Source organism: Lithobates pipiens, unplaced genomic scaffold (assembly GCF_037356315.1).
Source record: "Lithobates pipiens isolate NorthernLeopardFrog02 unplaced genomic scaffold, aLitPip1_a1.2 Scaffold_25, whole genome shotgun sequence".
NCBI classification, from domain to species: Eukaryota; Metazoa; Chordata; class Amphibia; order Anura; family Ranidae; genus Lithobates; species Lithobates pipiens.
The window spans coordinates 223,564,066-223,583,743 of NW_027507787.1; the positions used below are offsets into that span (position 1 = coordinate 223,564,066).

At 46.3% G+C, this 19,678-nt stretch overlaps 1 protein-coding gene across 1 annotated transcript in view; it reads right to left on the minus strand.

Moving 5' to 3' along the window:
* The window catches only part of LOC143930914 (alpha-2-macroglobulin-like protein 1), a 204,609-nt gene that overhangs the window by 168,347 nt on the left and 16,584 nt on the right, over window positions 1–19,678 (minus strand). The window contains exons 6-7 of the mRNA XM_077455600.1: window positions 4,120–4,140; window positions 3,750–3,903 (exon numbers count right to left, since the gene is read on the minus strand). Of these exons, the coding sequence (XP_077311726.1) occupies window positions 3,750–3,903; window positions 4,120–4,140 (175 nt within the window). The remainder of the gene's footprint in view (window positions 1–3,749; window positions 3,904–4,119; window positions 4,141–19,678) is intronic.

Consider the following 19,678-nt stretch of genomic DNA (forward strand, 5'->3'; position numbering starts at 1 on the left):
ACGGTAAGTGTTAAATATCCAAGGTTGCCAGTAACGACTATTCCTTCTAATTCACACTATGAGGTTTAAAATCTCTTCTTTAAATGTCAGGGGGCTAAATAGCCCTCAAAAAAGGAGCATGCTCTGGAAAGAAGCAAAGTGGTTGCAGAGTGACATCTTGTGCCTTCAAAAGATGCATTTTTTAGCTTCTAAACCCCCAAAGTTTCAAAACAGGTGTTTTCCAACGGTGTTCTGCTGAAACGCCCAAAAGAAATCCAGAGGGGTGGCCATCCTCATCAAGGACACTGACTCTTTTAAATGTATTCACACTGAGTTAGATAAAGCGGGCAGATATATTATCCTTGTGTGAGAGGTAAACAACACGGTTTACACTATAGTGAATGTATATTTACCTAATGTGAAACAACTGTCCTTTTTCAATAAGGTATGGAAACGAGTAAATGCAACGTGCAGGGGTTATACCATATTATGCAGCGATTTTAATGCCATACCTAACCAGTTGATAGATGTCTTGTAATTTTTTTATCCAAATCCAGAGAAAGAATAACCCTTTCGCGTTTCATGGCCTCAGAAAACCTATATGATGTGTGGTGATGTCAGCACTCGACAGAACGAGACTACTCCTACTTCTTGAGTGTGCTCCGCACGTATTCAAGAACTAATCTTTTTTTGGTGGATAAATTCCTACTGCAAAATGTTAGTATGTCAACTATACATAGTATTACATGGTCGGACCATGTCCCAGTATCCATTATGGTGGAGGGGTCCCGCACGGAGACCAGGGCCAATAGATGGAAAAATGACTCCTTTCTCTTTGAGCACCCGGATTACAAAAGCAAAATCGCTTCTGAGCTCCGTGAGTTCTTTAGCGTTTATGCCCCACCTGTGTCGAACCCTTTCACGCTTTAGAATTGCCATAATGCATTTATGAGGGGGGTCCTTATGAAAATAAGTAGTATGGCCAAAAAACAAAGAAACCAGAAAACTCAAGATCTCATATCTCAGATTGACAAATTAGAATCTTTAAATTAAAAATCACCTGACCCGTCCAATATCTCCCAGCTAGATGGACTTAGACATGAGCTCAGACTCCTATTGATTTCGCAAAATAATCACGTTCCGAACATGGAAGCCTGCTTCTAGGGAAATAGAGCTGGGAAACTATTAGCTAAACAGATAAAGGAGAAAACAATAAAACAGAAAATCCCATTTATCTTCCATCCAATCATAGGCACTAAACTAACTAACCCAAAGGAAATTGCATAACGCTTTTAGGGACTATTACTGCACACTATACAACCTAAAGGAAGACACTTTGATCCCACAACCCTCTCAGGAATCAATCCAGGAGTTCCTGGATTCAATATCACTGCCCAAAGTGAATCACGCCCAACTCACAATTTTTAATGACCCTATTACGTTAGGCGAACTTCATAAAACAATTATGTCTCTGCCAATTAACAAATCCCCAGGCCAGACGGATTCTCATCTGAGTATTACCGCACATACTGTCCCATAACAAGTCCATATTTACTGAAAACGTTTGAAAAAGCTACTTCGGAGTCTTTCTTCCCTCCAGAAATGTTAGTGGCCATGATTGTAACCCTACCCAAACCAGGGAAATCACCAGACTTACCACAGAATTTCAGGCCTATTTCTCTAATGAACGTGGATCTGAAGATCTATGCTAAGATACTAGCAAACAGATTGTCTGGACTCCTGCCGACCCTGATAACACAAGACCAGGTTGGCTTTGTGCCATGTCATCAGGCACCAGACGCAACAAGAAGAATTATTAATCTGATTCATGCTGTGGAATCATCGGGGGTTCCTTCTATGCTTCTCTCGTTAGATGCGGAGAAGGCCTTTGATAAAATTCACTGGGGATACTTAAGGCAAGTATTACACTAATTCGAAATATCGGGCAAAATAAATTCAGCCATTTCGGCATTATACACCAATCCCTCAGCAATAGTCTATACAGAAGATATGTTCTCTGATAGTTTTAATATCATAAATGGGACAAGGCCAGGGTGCCCGCTGTCACCTTTAATATTCACCCTTTTAATGGAGCCCCTTGCGAAAAAATAAGATCACACCCAAGCATTTCGGGTATATCAATTTCAAAACACACTCATTCTATTACTTTATTTGCCAATGATGTAATTTTATCTTTATCGAATCTCAAGACTTCCCTGCCAGCTGTACACGCTACGTTAGAACATTTTAACTGAGTCTCATACTACAAAGTCAATGCTTCTAAATCAAATCTATTAGCTATAAATGTAGAAGAAACAGCACAATCCTATTTGGCCTCACAATTCCCATACCCCTGGGCAGATAAGCCCATTTAATACCTGGGCATTCAAGTAATGACACCTAGCTCCACCCTCACAATTCCCATACCCCTGGGCAGATAAGCCCCTTCCATACCTGGGCATTCAAGTAAGGACACCTAGCTCCACCCTATTTAAAATAAACTATGTACCTCTCATTGCCTCCCTTCAGCAAGAATTAAATAGACTAAAAATTTTCCACTTATCCTGGATGGGCAGACTGGCGGCATATAAAATGACTATTTTACCAAGGCTTTTATATTTTTTTAGAGCCCTCCCAATCTCTATCCCTGCAACCTTTTTTACAACAGTTCAAGCTCAACTCAACAAATTTGTAGGGGCAGATAAAAAGCCACGATGCTCCCAGTCTTCCCTGTCCATAAATTGCGGCAAAATAGGTACTCTATTACACATGATATGGGAATGCCCCAATCTCAGGAGTTTCTGGAGAAATGTATTTAATTTGATATCTAAAACCACTGGCATCATAAAAAGGGGTAACCCGGAAATGGCCATACTAAGCATTCATGTAGACCAATACCCACCTTCTCTCAGATCAATGGTAATTCAGATCCTGATGGCAGCAAGACTGACGATTGCTAATAAATAGAAATCCTCCAATTCTCCAAACATCAGTGAGGTTGTCAAAAAAGTTGATGAAACTTTCAAATATGAGCAGATTATGGCCACGATAGAAGGAAAGTCTTCCCGCTTTTACGCCCAATGGGCACCTTGGATCAACATTAGACAAATTACGTGACACCCTTTATTACCTGTAATTTTGTTTTTTTGGTTACTAATAAAACAATATAGATTTAGGTTGCTGTTTTGATCCATAATGTAAGTTCACATAAAACTCTGCTGATGTAAACAATGACATATACTCATGATGTTACTAGATAGGTGCTGGACAATGTTCCACTATGTTCTCGATAAATGCACCACTGTTTAAAATGCTTTTGCATATTGTACAAATGTATATCTAGAATTGTATTTGAAAAATCTTTTAATAAAAATTATATTAAAAAAAAAAAGTAAGGAAAAGAAAATCTCCAATTTTGGGTTTTCCCTAGAAAAGTAATAGAGGGGAAATCTTCCAATGGGGACACTAGTTCTGATGACCTGGGGGACCCCAAGTAATTACCTTAATTTGCAGGGATTTCCTCTAACTTCCTTTTGGCTGTGGGACAGGAAGCGAAGGGAAATCTCCGCAATGGGACATAGATGGTGAAGAAAAGTCTGACAGGGTTATAATCCTCCCTCGCTCTATCCAAAATGAAAAAATAAGTTTTGCTTTTAGTTCTACTTTAAGGTATGATAAAAAAAATGGAATTTGATTGGTTTCTATGCAGAGCTGCACCAGAGTTTGTATTCTATATTTTAGTAACTCAAACCCAAAGAGTGGTTCTTCACCATATTCCTCCACTTTAAAGTGATGGACTGTATCCTTCACCCGGATGGTGTATTCCCCCAGCAGAGGCTCAGAGGAAAGCGGAAGGGAGAACTCAGCCAATCCCTGATTGGCCGTCACATTTAACCACTGGCCAATCCGATTCTTTCCTGGATCCTGAAAGCAAAATGATAGAATACTGTTATTAGCACAACTGCATGCATCAAATTATTCTAAGTAAGAGCTATAGTATCCCAAAAGACCATCTTTAGATAACTCGACCACAACTCAGAAATTTACCTACTACTGATCTCATTTAGTTTAAAAAAATGTAGAACAATTTATTTGAACACACTCATAAATATGCACAGCAAAATATGTAATCAGTATTACCTGTAATTGTACAGACTGAATCTGAAAAACAAAAAGCAATAAATAGTTAGGAAACCCAGTTACTACTTGCCTGGCAACATTTCTTGATCAGATTAATACCAAAATGACTTTTCATTAATATGCTCAAAATCCACCCAAAATCTTTTACTGTAATTCCATCTACTAAAATCCACCACCGTACCCAAAATTATTTTTATCTCCTTAAATGTAAATTCACTGTATCGTTGACATCAGTTTTTAGCCTGGCAGGTGGGCTTTGTGGCAAATGGTAATATACATAATCCAAAGGTAGACTACACATAAGGAAACTGTAACCTGTTCTTCACCTTCAAAAAGATGGTTCCGAAAAAAACATACTAGTATGACTGTAACATTAAAGTGGGAGTAAACTCGCTGCTTTTTTTTTTTTTTTTTACACACCTGTAAGGGAAAAGGCATAATGAGCTAATATGCACCGCATACTAGATCATTATGAAATAATTACCTTAGAACGAGGCGCCGGTATCTCACTCGGTTCACGCCGAGCGAGCTGACATGTTCCCTTGGCGTGTCTTCCGGGTATCGTGGCTCCAGCACTGTGAGTGGCCAGAGCTGCGATGTTGTCACTCCCATGCGTGCACGTGGGAGTTTTCTTCCCGACAGTTTGACGTCTGCCAGACTTTCAGCCGAGAATCCCTGTCGCGCATGCGCCTCGTCAGCAGCTCATTGCGAGGGGAGATATTCTTTTAGCTATAGAATTGTATAGGCTTATTATAGGCTTACCTGTAGGTCAAAGTTAAAAATTTAACTACACAACCACTTTAAACTGTCTACTTAGCCAAAAAACTGTTGTGAGAGGGGGCACATGTGTGGCTCTTCAAGATGGTCCCGCTCTGCTCTCCGCGACCCCTGCACAGCTCCATCGGCACACATTCACCATGGGGGTAAGACATACAGACCCCCAGAGCCTGCTAGTATCCCATGGTAAAGATTGGGGACCAACAACCTTACTATAGGACCATGCAAGCACCACGCCCTGTAGTCACAATGGACCGCTACTTGACAAGGCCTCAATTCCCAGTCTCGATTACACAAGGAGACCAGGAGGAGTACGTTAGCACCCTGATGGCGGATGACAACTCCCAGCAAGCCCTTCTCCCACATCTCCCTTCACCCTCTCAGTCTATTTTAACCCCTGAACTGCTTGATGTTAAACTACAAGCTATAGCACAGCAGCTCACAAGGGGAATAGCCCAAGAGGTGGGGAGGATTTCCAGGGAACTTAGAGGGGAAATTGACCAGCTTGGTGAGGGCACAGCAACTTTGGAAACCAAGTTTGATGAGACATTACAGTATGTTCAGGCACTGGATGAGGAAAATGGCTCTCTTAAAAACTCTGTGTCCCTGCTACAACTTCAGCAAAAAGACCTGTAAAACAGAGAAAGGCACCAAAACCTCAGGATTCACAGGGTCTCAGAAAATGTGGCTGACAACATCAGACCGTACATATTAGGCCTGTTTAGCCACCTTGCTCCTGACATAGTGAACATAGACTGGCACCTTGATCGGGCCCACATGTCTCTGACATAATGGTACGGTTCCACTATTATGAGAGTAAAGAGGTGCTGACCCTGGTTAACCGCAACTGATCCATATTAAGTATAAAGGGGACATAATTCAAATGTTTACCTCTCTCCAATCACCCTGGCTAAAAGGCGCTCACTACGTCCCTTCACCTCTCACCTTCAACTACAAGATTCCTTACTTCTGGGGCTTTCTGTTCCACCTCAGTGCAACAAAAGATGGTGCCTGACATACCCTCCGGGATCTGAAAGAGGAATATTCTTTCCTCAAAAACCTGGGCCTACCACCATTACCGGTGGATGAAGGGCAACCAATGCCTACTACACCCCGACTTCCTACAGCCCCATCATTGATCTGGGCCCCAGTGTAAGGATAAGATCGAAGGCTTACTCCACTCCTCAACACCCTCAATGGCCTGGACATCCTACCTAAACCCCTGTGAGTCATCTTTCAGGAGGTTTTTCTTTCCTTGGGATCATGGACCCCCGCAACTCCTTCTCACAGGTTTGATTCCAATTCACCTTATGGCCAACGATTGAAGATTAACTGCTTTGTTTCTTTTTTTTGCCCTCTTTTGCCATCTGGTTGTTTTGCATTGTTGTTTTCTATTCCCTTCTGTTATAATCTCTCATTCTCTATACAAGGCTGGCTATGGAGTCTTTTGTCTGTTAACAACACTAATGGAGCAGCATGATTCTCACAAGTCGGAGTCTGCCTTGCTCCCCCATTTGTCCTCTGGCTGTGGCAGAGGACTCCTGAGTCGCTGTTGTATTCAGATCTACACATGTTATTAGGTCTACTTTTTTTAGGCCAACCTGGTCTTTTTGTTATTTCGCAGCTACACATCCTCAGGACTTTTTTTTTTTTTTTACTTTTTTTCTTTTATTATGTTCCCTTTTTTTCTTTCTTTTTTTACCTTTGCCATTTTTCTAATGTTTTCCACAGTACAGTAGGTATATTGATTAATATATGTCTATTAACCTATAATCCTACTGTCCCTATTCCACACTAAACTACCCCTCCCAGCACAATCTTTATCCACATCCTTTCACAAACTGACACGTGCAGATTAAACACCCAACCAGCAAACAGTTTTCATTCTATTCTCCTCCGCACAAAATGTTCTCTAGACTTGACCACTTTTTCATGATGGGCCCCCTCCTACCCAACACAGAGTCAGCTGATTTAGGCCCCATTACCTGGTCGGACCATGCCCCCCTGACCCTAGACCTTTCCCTCACCACTGTGTACCCTAAGAAATGTCACTGGAGGCTTAATGAATCACTGCTATATGACCCTAAAACTAAGGATGTACTTTCCCTCGCTCTGACAGAATACTTCCATCTCAATGTAGGCACTGTCTCCAGTCCATCCACTCTATGGGAAGCTCACAAGGTGTATTTCAGTGAGCAATGATTTTAAGTAAGCTCCCGTAGAAAGAAGGATGCTGCCCATCAAGGTTATGTAAACATAAAAAAGAATAAAAAAAGGGAAAAAAGTCAATATATAAGTATTGACGGCATTTGCTCAATACTTCGTTGAAGCACTTTTCACCAATTACAGCCTCAAGTCTTTTTGAGCATGATGCTACAAGCTTGGCACACCTATTTTTGGCCAGTTTCTCCCATTCTGCTTTGCAGGGTCTCTCAAGCCCCATCAGGTTGAATCTCTCCAGAGATGTTCAGTCGGGTTCAAATCTGGGCTCTGGCTGGGCCATTCAAGGACATTCACAGAGTTTTGCTGAAGCCACTCCATTGTTATCTTGGCTGTGTGCTTAGTACTCCAGAAGGTTTTACCCCCTTCCTGACCAGGCCATTTTTGTGATTCTGCACTGCTTTAACTGACAATTGTGCCATCGTGCAATGCTGTACACAAATAAAATTGATGTCCTTTTTTCCCCACAAATAGAGTTGTCTTTTGGTGGTATTTGATCACCTGCGGTTTTCTGCCATAAAACATGCTGATAAAAATTATTTAAAAGAATCTAATTTCTTCATCAGTTTAGGCCAATTTGTATTCTGCTACATATGTTTGATAAAAATCCCAATAAGCGTATATTGATTGGTTTGCGCAAAAGTTAAAGCGACTACAAACTATGGGATCATTTTATGGACTTTTTATTTATTTTTTGTTTTTACTGCTAATGGTGGTGATCAGCGATTTTTATCGGGACTATGCGACAGACAAATCTAACACTAAGTGATACTTTTTGGGGACCAGTGACACCAGTATAGTCATCAGTACTAAAAAAAATGCAGTGATCAGTGCTAAAAATAAATGACACTGGCAGGAAAGGGGTTAATATCAGGGGCGATCAAAGGGTTACGTGTGCTCCTAGGGAATGCTTTCTAACTGTTGGGGAGTGGATGCACTGGACGAAAAGAGAGATCCATGTTTCTGCTTAGTAGAAACCCAAGATCTCTCTTTTCTTCCCTGATAGAACAGCAGTCTGCTTTGTTTACATAGGCAGACCACTGTTCTGTAGTGATGGACGAACTTCCGACGGGACGTTTCGCGAAAGCGAAATGCGAACGGACCCAAACGTTCGCGAAACCGAACGTTCGCCGCGGGCCCCATTGACTTCAATGGGAGGCGAACTTTGCAAACCTTCATGTCGAATTTGCGGCCACGTGGTAATTATTAGGGGGTAAAACGTAGTCCCACCATCTGGACAATGACATAATACATGTATGAGGTGAATTTGGGATCGATAACTACAAGCATTTTTATTTTATTTGGGAAATTGTTCTAACAATTCAGGACTATGGAGCTAATGAAGGCAATGGAGGAGAGGGAAGGTCAGGGACCAGGGTAGGCAAAGAAGAGGGTGCAGGAGATGATCACCAGCAGCGTGACATACCGGAATGACACATGCACCGTGATAGAGGCATCTGACAGCAGCACCGTAATACAGAGCACTGACAGCAGCACCGTGACATACAGCGCTGACAGCAGCACCGTGACATACAGCGCTGACAGCAGCACCGTGACATACAGCGCTGACAGCAGCACCGTGACATACAGCGCTGACAGCAGCACCGTGACATACAGCGCTGACAGCAGCACCGTGACATACAGCGCTGACAGCAGCACCGTGACATACAGCGCTGACAGCAGCACCGTGACATACAGCGCTGACAGCAGCACCGTGACATACAGCGCTGACAGCAGCACCGTGACATACAGCGCTGACAGCAGCACCGTGACATACAGCGCTGACAGCAGCACCGTGACATACAGCACTGACAGCAGCACCGTAAGCAGCCCCAGGAGGAAGTCAGCACAGCACAGGGATGGTGTGATCCCCTCATAATAAGAACCCCCAGGAGGAAGTCAGCACAGCACAGGGATAGTGTGATCCCTTCATAATAAGAACCCCCAGGAGGAAGTCAGCACAGCACAGGGATATCATAAGCAGCCCCAGTAGAAATATGACACCGCTCAACCTCTTCAAAGAGGAGGGTAGGGGCATATAGTACGGTGTGCTTTTTTGGGTCAAGGAAGTGAGCCAAATGAATTAAGAAGGTCTGTGTGCTTGATTAAAAAAATAGTTTATAGACATATACATGGTCTACTGGTCACATGTGTTGAATTCCTCCGAGATCCATGCCTCATTCATTTTTAGAAATGTGAGGTAGTTAACACTGTGGTGAGCTAGGCGAGTACGCTTATCGGTCACAATCCCCCCTGCTGCGCTGAACGTCCTTTCGGACAGGACACTGGATGAGGGGCAAGCCAACAGTTCGATTGCAAATTGGGCAAGCTCTGGCCAGAGGTCAAGCCTGCCCACCCAGTAGTCTAGGGGTTCATCACTCCTCAGAGCGTCCACATCGGCCGTTAACCCAATGTAGTCGGACACCTGACGGTCTAGGCGTTCCCTGATGCTGGATCCGGATGACACCTGTCGATGGGTCGGCTGAAAGAATGACCTCATATCCGAAGTCACCAACACATCTTCAAACCGGCCTCTTCTTGCAGGCGCTGTTGGATTGGTACCCGCAAATCCTTCTCTGGGAGTGGGAATTGCTCCTCTGCCAGCGCACGCAAAAGCAGAATGCAGCATTTCTCGAAGCAAGGCCTGGAAGTGCTGCATTCTGACAGCCCTCTGCGACGGCGGTAACATTTCCGCCATTTTGTGTTTGTACCGGGGGTCTAAGTACGTTGCCACCCAGTACTGGTCCTTGACCCTCATGCTTTTTATACGGGGGTCCCTATTAAAACACTGGAGCATGAAGGCCCCCATTTGCACTAAAGTGGAAGCGGTGTGGTGGCCTGGCTCCTGCTCATCATCCAGGATAATGTCGTCCTCTTCATTCTCCTCTCCCCATCCTCGCACAACAGGGATCCCAGAAAGGTTTAAAGCATGCTCTTCTTGCTCCTGCTCATCCGCTCCGGCACCATCCTCCTCTGACTCCTCATCAGACTCCTGTTGTTGACTTGTCTCAGATAGAGTAGCCCCCCCTGGGAATTCATCCAGCATTGCGACTTCCTCATCTTCCCGCTCCTGCTCCTCCACAGCCTGATCAATGACACGACGCAATGCACGCTCCAGAAAGAAGGCATAAGGTACCATGTCACTGATGGCGCCATGGCTGCGACTGACCAGTTTGGTGATCTCCTCAAATGGCCGCAGAAGTCTGCATGTGTCGCGCATGAGCAGCCACTGGCGCGGTGAAAAAAAACCCAGCTCCCCAGAACCGTTTCTTTCGCAGAGTTCATACAGGTAGACGTTAACTGCACGTTTCTGCTGGAGCAGCCTATCAAGCATATAGAAGGTTGAGTTCCATCGCGTCGGGCAATCGCAAATAAGACGTCTGACCGGCAGATGGTGTCGCCGCTGAATGTCAGCAAGGCGAGCCATGGCCGTGTAAGATCTTCTGAAATGGGCCGAGATTTTCCTTGCCTGCCGCAAGATGTCCTGGACCCCAGGGTATTTGACAAGGAATCGCTGCACGACCAAGTTTAAGACGTGTGCCATGCACGGCACGTGCGTGATTTTGCCCTGTTTCAATGCGCTAAGCAGATTGGCACCGTTGTCACACACCACTTTACCAACTGTCAAATTGAGCGGTGTTAGCCACTCATCTGCCTGTGAACGCAAAGCTGAAAGGAGTGCCGGGCCAGTGTGGCTCTTTGCTTCCAGGCACAACAGACGCAGCACGGCATGGCAACGTCTCACCTGGCATGTGGAATAGGTTCTGGGGAGCTTGGGCGGTGCAGTGGAAGAGACGCTAGCAGCGGAAAAGGAGGAGGCAGCTGAGGAGGAGAGGGAGGAGGATGGAGTAGGAGGAGGAGAAGAAGAGTCAGGCCTGCATGCAATCCGTGGCGGTAAAACCAAATCTACACGGGTGCCACGGGTTACATGCTTGACGGCCGTCAGAAGGTTCACCCAGTGGGCAGTAAAACTGATATACCTTCCCTGCCCGTGTTTGCTAGACCACGTGTCTGTGGTCAGATGTATCTTGGCACCGACACTGTGTGCCAGAGATACATTCACTTGCCGCTGAACATGGCCATATAGCTCTGGGATGCCCTTCTCTGAGAAATACTTCCTTCCTGGGACCTTCCATTGTGGTGTTCCAATGGCCACAAATTTGCGAAAGGCCTCCGAGTCCACCAGTTTATATGGCAGTAGTTGGCGGGCTATGAGTTCTGACAAGCCAGCCGCCAACCGTTGGGCAAGAGGGTTATCCGGCGTCATCATTTTTTTACGCTCAAACATTAGGCCCACGGAAGCCTGCCTTTTTGCAGAAAAATGTGAGCTTGGCGTGATGGAAGGTGGAGTGGAGGACAATTGTGAGGAGAGAGGAGAAGGAGAAGTAGAAGACGAGGCTGGACGGTGAGAGCCTGCAGTGTGGCTTTGTGTGTTCCGTTGCTCCCACTGGGCTCGGTGATGGCTGCTCATGTGCCTTCTTAAGGCGGTCGTCCCTAGGTGAGTATTGGGCTTACCGCGACTAACGCGTTGACTGCAAAGATTGCAGATGGCAACGCTATTGTCAGCAGCGGACACGTTAAAAAAAGCCCACACTGCGGAGCCATGTGCCGGTGTCCTGGGAGCGCCAGATGTGACCGTACATGGTCGATGACTCGCTCCTGATACATTTGCAGTCTGCTTTGTCCCTGCTGTGCAATGTAAGTCATTGCTGCTTCTCCTCCCTATCTGCTGGTCCATATCTCCCTCTGAACTCCCCTCCTCTTCCTCTCTTGTGGGCACCCACGTGACATCACTAGACACGTCATCATCAACGTCACCTTCCCCACCGCTATAAGTAGAGATCTCGGAGTAGGCAGCAACACCGGGGACCAACCTCCTCCTTGGGCTGATCTGGGTACTGGCGTCAGACTGCTGAGTAGCGCTTGTTGCTACCTCCTCTTCCTGATCCAATACCAAGAGTGGCTGCGCATCAGAAATGTCCTCTTGATATGGATCGGAAAATAATTCCAGTGACTCAAGCGGAAGGTATGTGGTGGTGGTGGTGGTGGTCGTGTTGTTGGTGGTAGTGTCTTTGGGGGTGCACATAGCAGAGAGTGAAGAAGAGGGTGCAGATCGAGAGGATGAGGAGGGTGCAGAAGAGTAAGGCTGAGCGAGCCACTCAACCAAGTCTGGTGCATCCTTTAAAGTAATTGAACGCACCTTCTGCAACTTCCCACTTTGGCTCAAGCCTGTTGCTCCTGCCCTACCCCTACCACCCCTGCGGAAGGGCCTGCCTCTTCCTCTGCCTGTCATTTTTTAAATGACCCTGTGACAAAACTCTTAGTCCCTATACCGATGAAGGACTGCTGCAGTATAGGGCAGCGGTCAGCAGTGGTGCACGTCAACCCTATCTATTGTGGACCGATAGCGGTCCTTACAGAACAGCAGACTGTACCGCACTCAAGCCTATGTACCGTAGCACCCTATACCAAGTTACCAGTCCTTATAAGAACTTTTGTGGACCAAGCAGGTTGTGTATTAGTGTTTAGCAGACTGTACGTCAGTCCCTATACCGCTGAAGGACTGCTGCAGTATAGGGCAGCGGTCAGCAGTGGTGCACGTCAACCCTATCTATTGTGGACCGATAGCGGTCCTTACAGAACAGCAGACTGTACCGCACTCAAGCCTATGTACCGTAGCACCCTATACCAAGTTACCAGTCCTTATAAGAACTTTTGTGGACCAAGCAGGTTGTGTATTAGTGTTTAGCAGACTGTACGTCAGTCCCTATACCGCTGAAGGACTGCTGCAGTATAGGGCAGCGGTCAGCAGTGGTGCACGTCAACCCTATCTATTGTGGACCGATAGCGGTCCTTACAGAACAGCAGACTGTACCGCACTCAAGCCTATGTACCGTAGCACCCTATACCAAGTTACCAGTCCTTATAAGAACTTTTGTGGAACAAGCAGGTTGTGTGTTAGTGATTAGCAGACTGTACGTCAGTCCCTATACCGCTGAAGGACTGCTGCAGTATAGGTGAGCGGTCAGCAGTGGTGCACGTCAACCCTATCTATTGTGGACCTATAGCGGTCCTTACAGAACAGCAGACTGTACCGCACTCAAGCCTATGTACCGTAGCACCCTATACCAAGTTACCAGTCCTTATAAGAACTTTTGTGGACCAAGCAGGTTGTGTATTAGTGTTTAGCAGACTGTACGTCAGTCCCTATACCGCTGAAGGACTGCTGCAGTATAGGTGAGCGGTCAGCAGTGGTGCACGTCAACCCTATCTATTGTGGACCGATAGCGGTCCTTACAGAACAGCAGACTGTACCGCACTCAAGCCTATGTACCGTAGCACCCTATACCAAGTTACCAGTCCTTATAAGAACTTTTGTGGACCAAGCAGGTTGTGTATTAGTGTTTAGCAGACTGTACGTCAGTCCCTATACCGCTGAAGGACTGCTGCAGTATAGGGCAGCGGTCAGCAGTGGTGCACGTCAACCCTATCTATTGTGGACCGATAGCGGTCCTTACAGAACAGCAGACTGTACCGCACTCAAGCCTATGTACCGTAGCACCCTATACCAAGTTACCAGTCCTTATAAGAACTTTTGTGGACCAAGCAGGTTGTGTATTAGTGTTTAGCAGACTGTACGTCAGTCCCTATACCGCTGAAGGACTGCTGCAGTATAGGGCAGCGGTCAGCAGTGGTGCACGTCAACCCTATCTATTGTGGACCGATAGCGGTCCTTACAGAACAGCAGACTGTACCGCACTCAAGCCTATGTACCGTAGCACCCTATACCAAGTTACCAGTCCTTATAAGAACTTTTGTGGACCAAGCAGGTTGTGTATTAGTGTTTAGCAGACTGTACGTCAGTCCCTATACCGCTGAAGGACTGCTGCAGTATAGGGCAGCGGTCAGCAGTGGTGCACGTCAACCCTATCTATTGTGGACCGATAGCGGTCCTTACAGAACAGCAGACTGTACCGCACTCAAGCCTATGTACCGTAGCACCCTATACCAAGTTACCAGTCCTTATAAGAACTTTTGTGGAACAAGCAGGTTGTGTGTTAGTGATTAGCAGACTGTACGTCAGTCCCTATACCGCTGAAGGACTGCTGCAGTATAGGTGAGCGGTCAGCAGTGGTGCACGTCAACCCTATCTATTGTGGACCGATAGCGGTCCTTACAGAACAGCAGACTGTACCGCACTCAAGCCTATGTACCGTAGCACCCTATACCAAGTTACCAGTCCTTATAAGAACTTTTGTGGACCAAGCAGGTTGTGTATTAGTGTTTAGCAGACTGTACGTCAGTCCCTATACCGCTGAAGGACTGCTGCAGTATAGGGCAGCGGTCAGCAGTGGTGCACGTCAACCCTATCTATTGTGGACCGATAGCGGTCCTTACAGAACAGCAGACTGTACCGCACTCAAGCCTATGTACCGTAGCACCCTATACCAAGTTACCAGTCCTTATAAGAACTTTTGTGGACCAAGCAGGTTGTGTATTAGTGTTTAGCAGACTGTACGTCAGTCCCTATACCGCTGAAGGACTGCTGCAGTATAGGGCAGCGGTCAGCAGTGGTGCACGTCAACCCTATCTATTGTGGACCGATAGCGGTCCTTACAGAACAGCAGACTGTACCGCACTCAAGCCTATGTACCGTAGCACCCTATACCAAGTTACCAGTCCTTATAAGAACTTTTGTGGAACAAGCAGGTTGTGTGTTAGTGATTAGCAGACTGTACGTCAGTCCCTATACCGCTGAAGGACTGCTGCAGTATAGGTGAGCGGTCAGCAGTGGTGCACGTCAACCCTATCTATTGTGGACCTATAGCGGTCCTTACAGAACAGCAGACTGTACCGCACTCAAGCCTATGTACCGTAGCACCCTATACCAAGTTACCAGTCCTTATAAGAACTTTTGTGGACCAAGCAGGTTGTGTATTAGTGTTTAGCAGACTGTACGTCAGTCCCTATACCGCTGAAGGACTGCTGCAGTATAGGTGAGCGGTCAGCAGTGGTGCACGTCAACCCTATCTATTGTGGACCGATAGCGGTCCTTACAGAACAGCAGACTGTACCGCACTCAAGCCTATGTACCGTAGCACCCTATACCAAGTTACCAGTCCTTATAAGAACTTTTGTGGACCAAGCAGGTTGTGTATTAGTGTTTAGCAGACTGTACGTCAGTCCCTATACCGCTGAAGGACTGCTGCAGTATAGGGCAGCGGTCAGCAGTGGTGCACGTCAACCCTATCTATTGTGGACCGATAGCGGTCCTTACAGAACAGCAGACTGTACCGCACTCAAGCCTATGTACCGTAGCACCCTATACCAAGTTACCAGTCCTTATAAGAACTTTTGTGGACCAAGCAGGTTGTGTATTAGTGTTTAGCAGACTGTACGTCAGTCCCTATACCGCTGAAGGACTGCTGCAGTATAGGGCAGCGGTCAGCAGTGGTGCACGTCAACCCTATCTATTGTGGACCGATAGCGGTCCTTACAGAACAGCAGACTGTACCGCACTCAAGCCTATGTACCGTAGCACCCTATACCAAGTTACCAGTCCTTATAAGAACTTTTGTGGACCAAGCAGGTTGTGTATTAGTGTTTAGCAGACTGTACGTCAGTCCCTATACCGCTGAAGGACTGCTGCAGTATAGGGCAGCGGTCAGCAGTGGTGCACGTCAACCCTATCTATTGTGGACCGATAGCGGTCCTTACAGAACAGCAGACTGTACCGCACTCAAGCCTATGTACCGTAGCACCCTATACCAAGTTACCAGTCCTTATAAGAACTTTTGTGGAACAAGCAGGTTGTGTGTTAGTGATTAGCAGACTGTACGTCAGTCCCTATACCGCTGAAGGACTGCTGCAGTATAGGTGAGCGGTCAGCAGTGGTGCACGTCAACCCTATCTATTGTGGACCGATAGCGGTCCTTACAGAACAGCAGACTGTACCGCACTCAAGCCTATGTACCGTAGCACCCTATACCAAGTTACCAGTCCTTATAAGAACTTTTGTGGACCAAGCAGGTTGTGTATTAGTGTTTAGCAGACTGTACGTCAGTCCCTATACCGCTGAAGGACTGCTGCAGTATAGGGCAGCGGTCAGCAGTGGTGCACGTCAACCCTATCTATTGTGGACCGATAGCGGTCCTTACAGAACAGCAGACTGTACCGCACTCAAGCCTATGTACCGTAGCACCCTATACCAAGTTACCAGTCCTTATAAGAACTTTTGTGGACCAAGCAGGTTGTGTATTAGTGTTTAGCAGACTGTACGTCAGTCCCTATACCGCTGAAGGACTGCTGCAGTATAGGGCAGCGGTCAGCAGTGGTGCACGTCAACCCTATCTATTGTGGACCGATAGCGGTCCTTACAGAACAGCAGACTGTACCGCACTCAAGCCTATGTACCGTAGCACCCTATACCAAGTTACCAGTCCTTATAAGAACTTTTGTGGACCAAGCAGGTTGTGTATTAGTGTTTAGCAGACTGTACGTCAGTCCCTATACCGCTGAAGGACTGCTGCAGTATAGGGCAGCGGTCAGCAGTGGTGCACGTCAACCCTATCTATTGTGGACCGATAGCGGTCCTTACAGAACAGCAGACTGTACCGCACTCAAGCCTATGTACCGTAGCACCCTATACCAAGTTACCAGTCCTTATAAGAACTTTTGTGGAACAAGCAGGTTGTGTGTTAGTGATTAGCAGACTGTACGTCAGTCCCTATACCGCTGAAGGACTGCTGCAGTATAGGTGAGCGGTCAGCAGTGGTGCACGTCAACCCTATCTATTGTGGACCGATAGCGGTCCTTACAGAACAGCAGACTGTACCGCACTCAAGCCTATGTACCGTAGCACCCTATACCAAGTTACCAGTCCTTATAAGAACTTTTGTGGACCAAGCAGGTTGTGTATTAGTGTTTAGCAGACTGTACGTCAGTCCCTATACCGCTGAAGGACTGCTGCAGTATAGGGCAGCGGTCAGCAGTGGTGCACGTCAACCCTATCTATTGTGGACCGATAGCGGTCCTTACAGAACAGCAGACTGTACCGCACTCAAGCCTATGTACCGTAGCACCCTATACCAAGTTACCAGTCCTTATAAGAACTTTTGTGGAACAAGCAGGTTGTGTGTTAGTGATTAGCAGACTGTACGTCAGTCCCTATACCGCTGAAGGACTGCTGCAGTATAGGGCAGCGGTCAGCAGTGGTGCACGTCAACCCTATCTATTGTGGACCGATAGCGGTCCTTACAGAACAGCAGACTGTACCGCACTCAAGCCTATGTACCGTAGCACCCTATACCAAGTTACCAGTCCTTATAAGAACTTTTGTGGAACAAGTGAGTTGTGAATGTTTAGCAGACTGCAGCAGAAGGGCAGCAGTCAAGTATAATATCCTTTCTATATTTGGAAGAAAGAATATTATACATGTACAAGCCTATTACTGTACCACTGATACCAGTCCTGAAAAGAACCTTTGTGGAACTAATAATAACAGCAAGTCTTTAAAATTACCCTCACTGCCTGACAACACTGCTTCCTTCCTGTCCCTATACAAATTGGCAAAAAAAGAGAACGATTAGTGGTTACTGGAACAGCTCTTTTGTGGACCTTGATAGTAACAGCTAATGATGATGATGATGATGATGATGATGAAAGACTAATCTGGCTGTCCCTGTAGCATACACCGTCCTTTCCCTTTCTCTAAACTAACAAAAGACACTCAGGCTGCTGCAAGAATCAGCAGCACAGCAAACCTATCAACACCTAACACCTATACCAGTCCTGAAAAGAACTTTTGTGTACCAAATAGCTAGTGGTTTATCTCTCCCTACTCCACACAGGAACCTGCCCCTATCGTAACAGAAGAAAGAATGTAAAATGGCCACCGGATCGGGTGTATTTATAGGTTAGGGGGAATGTACAAGTGTCCATGTGCTGTCATGTCTCAATTGGCTGTCCTGTATCACATGATAAACGTGTCACCAAAGGTTAAAGTTCTTGTATACATTAAACACGTAAGTCCGCCGCGGCGAACGACGGAAAAAGGCGTTCGAACGTGCGGACCGCGAATGTCGGAAATTCGCCGCGAAACGACCGCCGGGCGAACCGTTCGGCCATCACTACTGTTCTGCCTTTCCTCTCAATGACCGTCAGGTCCCGGGGGCCAACGCGGCCGCTGGCCCTGCTGATTGGCTCCTGCTGTGTCAAATCAAAGGGGAAGCAGCACTTTGGCTCACATGCACAACATCACATACATGTACATGATTTTGCACAGCTGGGCTGCCCTGCCACAGTATATAAATGCAGTAGGCGGTCTGCAAGTTGTTAGGATCATTGTCCTGTTGGAAGAGGAACCTTTTCCCCAGTCTGAGGTCCAGAGCGCTCTGGAGCAGGTATTTATCAAGGATGTTTCTGTACAATGCTGCATTCATCTTTCCCTCAGACCTGACCAGTATTCCAGTTCCTGCTGCTGAAAAACATCCCTACAGCATAATGCTGCTACCACAATGCTTCACTGTAGTGATGTATTGGCCAGGTGATGAGCGGTGCCTGGTTTCCTCCAGACACAACACTTGCCATTTAGTCCAAATAGTTCAATCTTTGTTTCATAAGACCAGAGAATTTTGTTTCTCATGGTCTGAGAGTCCTTCAGGTGCCTTTTGGCAAACTCCAGATGGGCTGTCATGTGCCTTTTACTGAGGAGTGGCTTCTGTCTGGCCACTTTACCATACAGGCCTGATTGGTGGAGTGCTGGAACCCGATGTGACCAGAAATGTGTGGACCGTGATTGAGAAAACCAAACGCATGTAAAATAATAATATGACTTATTAAAAGGATAAGTAGTAAGAAAAAGTAAACACACCTTCTAATATAACAAACAATAAAATAAACCAGCAACCAACCACAGTGACACACCACAAATAACTACCCAAATCAAACGTATATACAGGTGTAAGATACAATCTCAAACGTAAACAAGCCAGGGTCATATACAGGAGATCAAGTAGATGGGGCCGGGAGCAAGACAGGACAGGGAAAGGGTAACAGGGGATAGGGAGAGAAGGCGGAAGGGATCAGGCTGCAGGGCAGGGGTCCAGGAACGGATATAGGGTTCAGGATCACAGGAAATATGATTCAGGATGCAAGGTAGCAAACACAGGTCGGGCACAAGGAAACAATACCAAGGCAATGAGTGCAATCATCTGCCAAGTAAATAAATATACACCTTCTGCAATCAGTCTCAGGTGAGGCTTGATTGCAGGAGATGATGTCGGCTCCAGACTGCCGGGGGACACTGGAAGGACACCGGAACTGCAGCCCATAGATCTGGGAGAGACCATGCCACCAGCAGGTGAAACCTTTCCTGACATGCAGAGATGGTTGTTCTTCTGGAAGGTTCTCCTCTCTCCACTGAGAAATGCTGGAGCTCTGTCAGAGTGATTATTGGGTTCTTGGTCACCTGCCTGACCAAATCTGTGCCTCTATATATTCCTATCTGTAGGTCTACAGACAATTCCTTGGACTTCATGACTTGGTTTGTGCTATAATATGC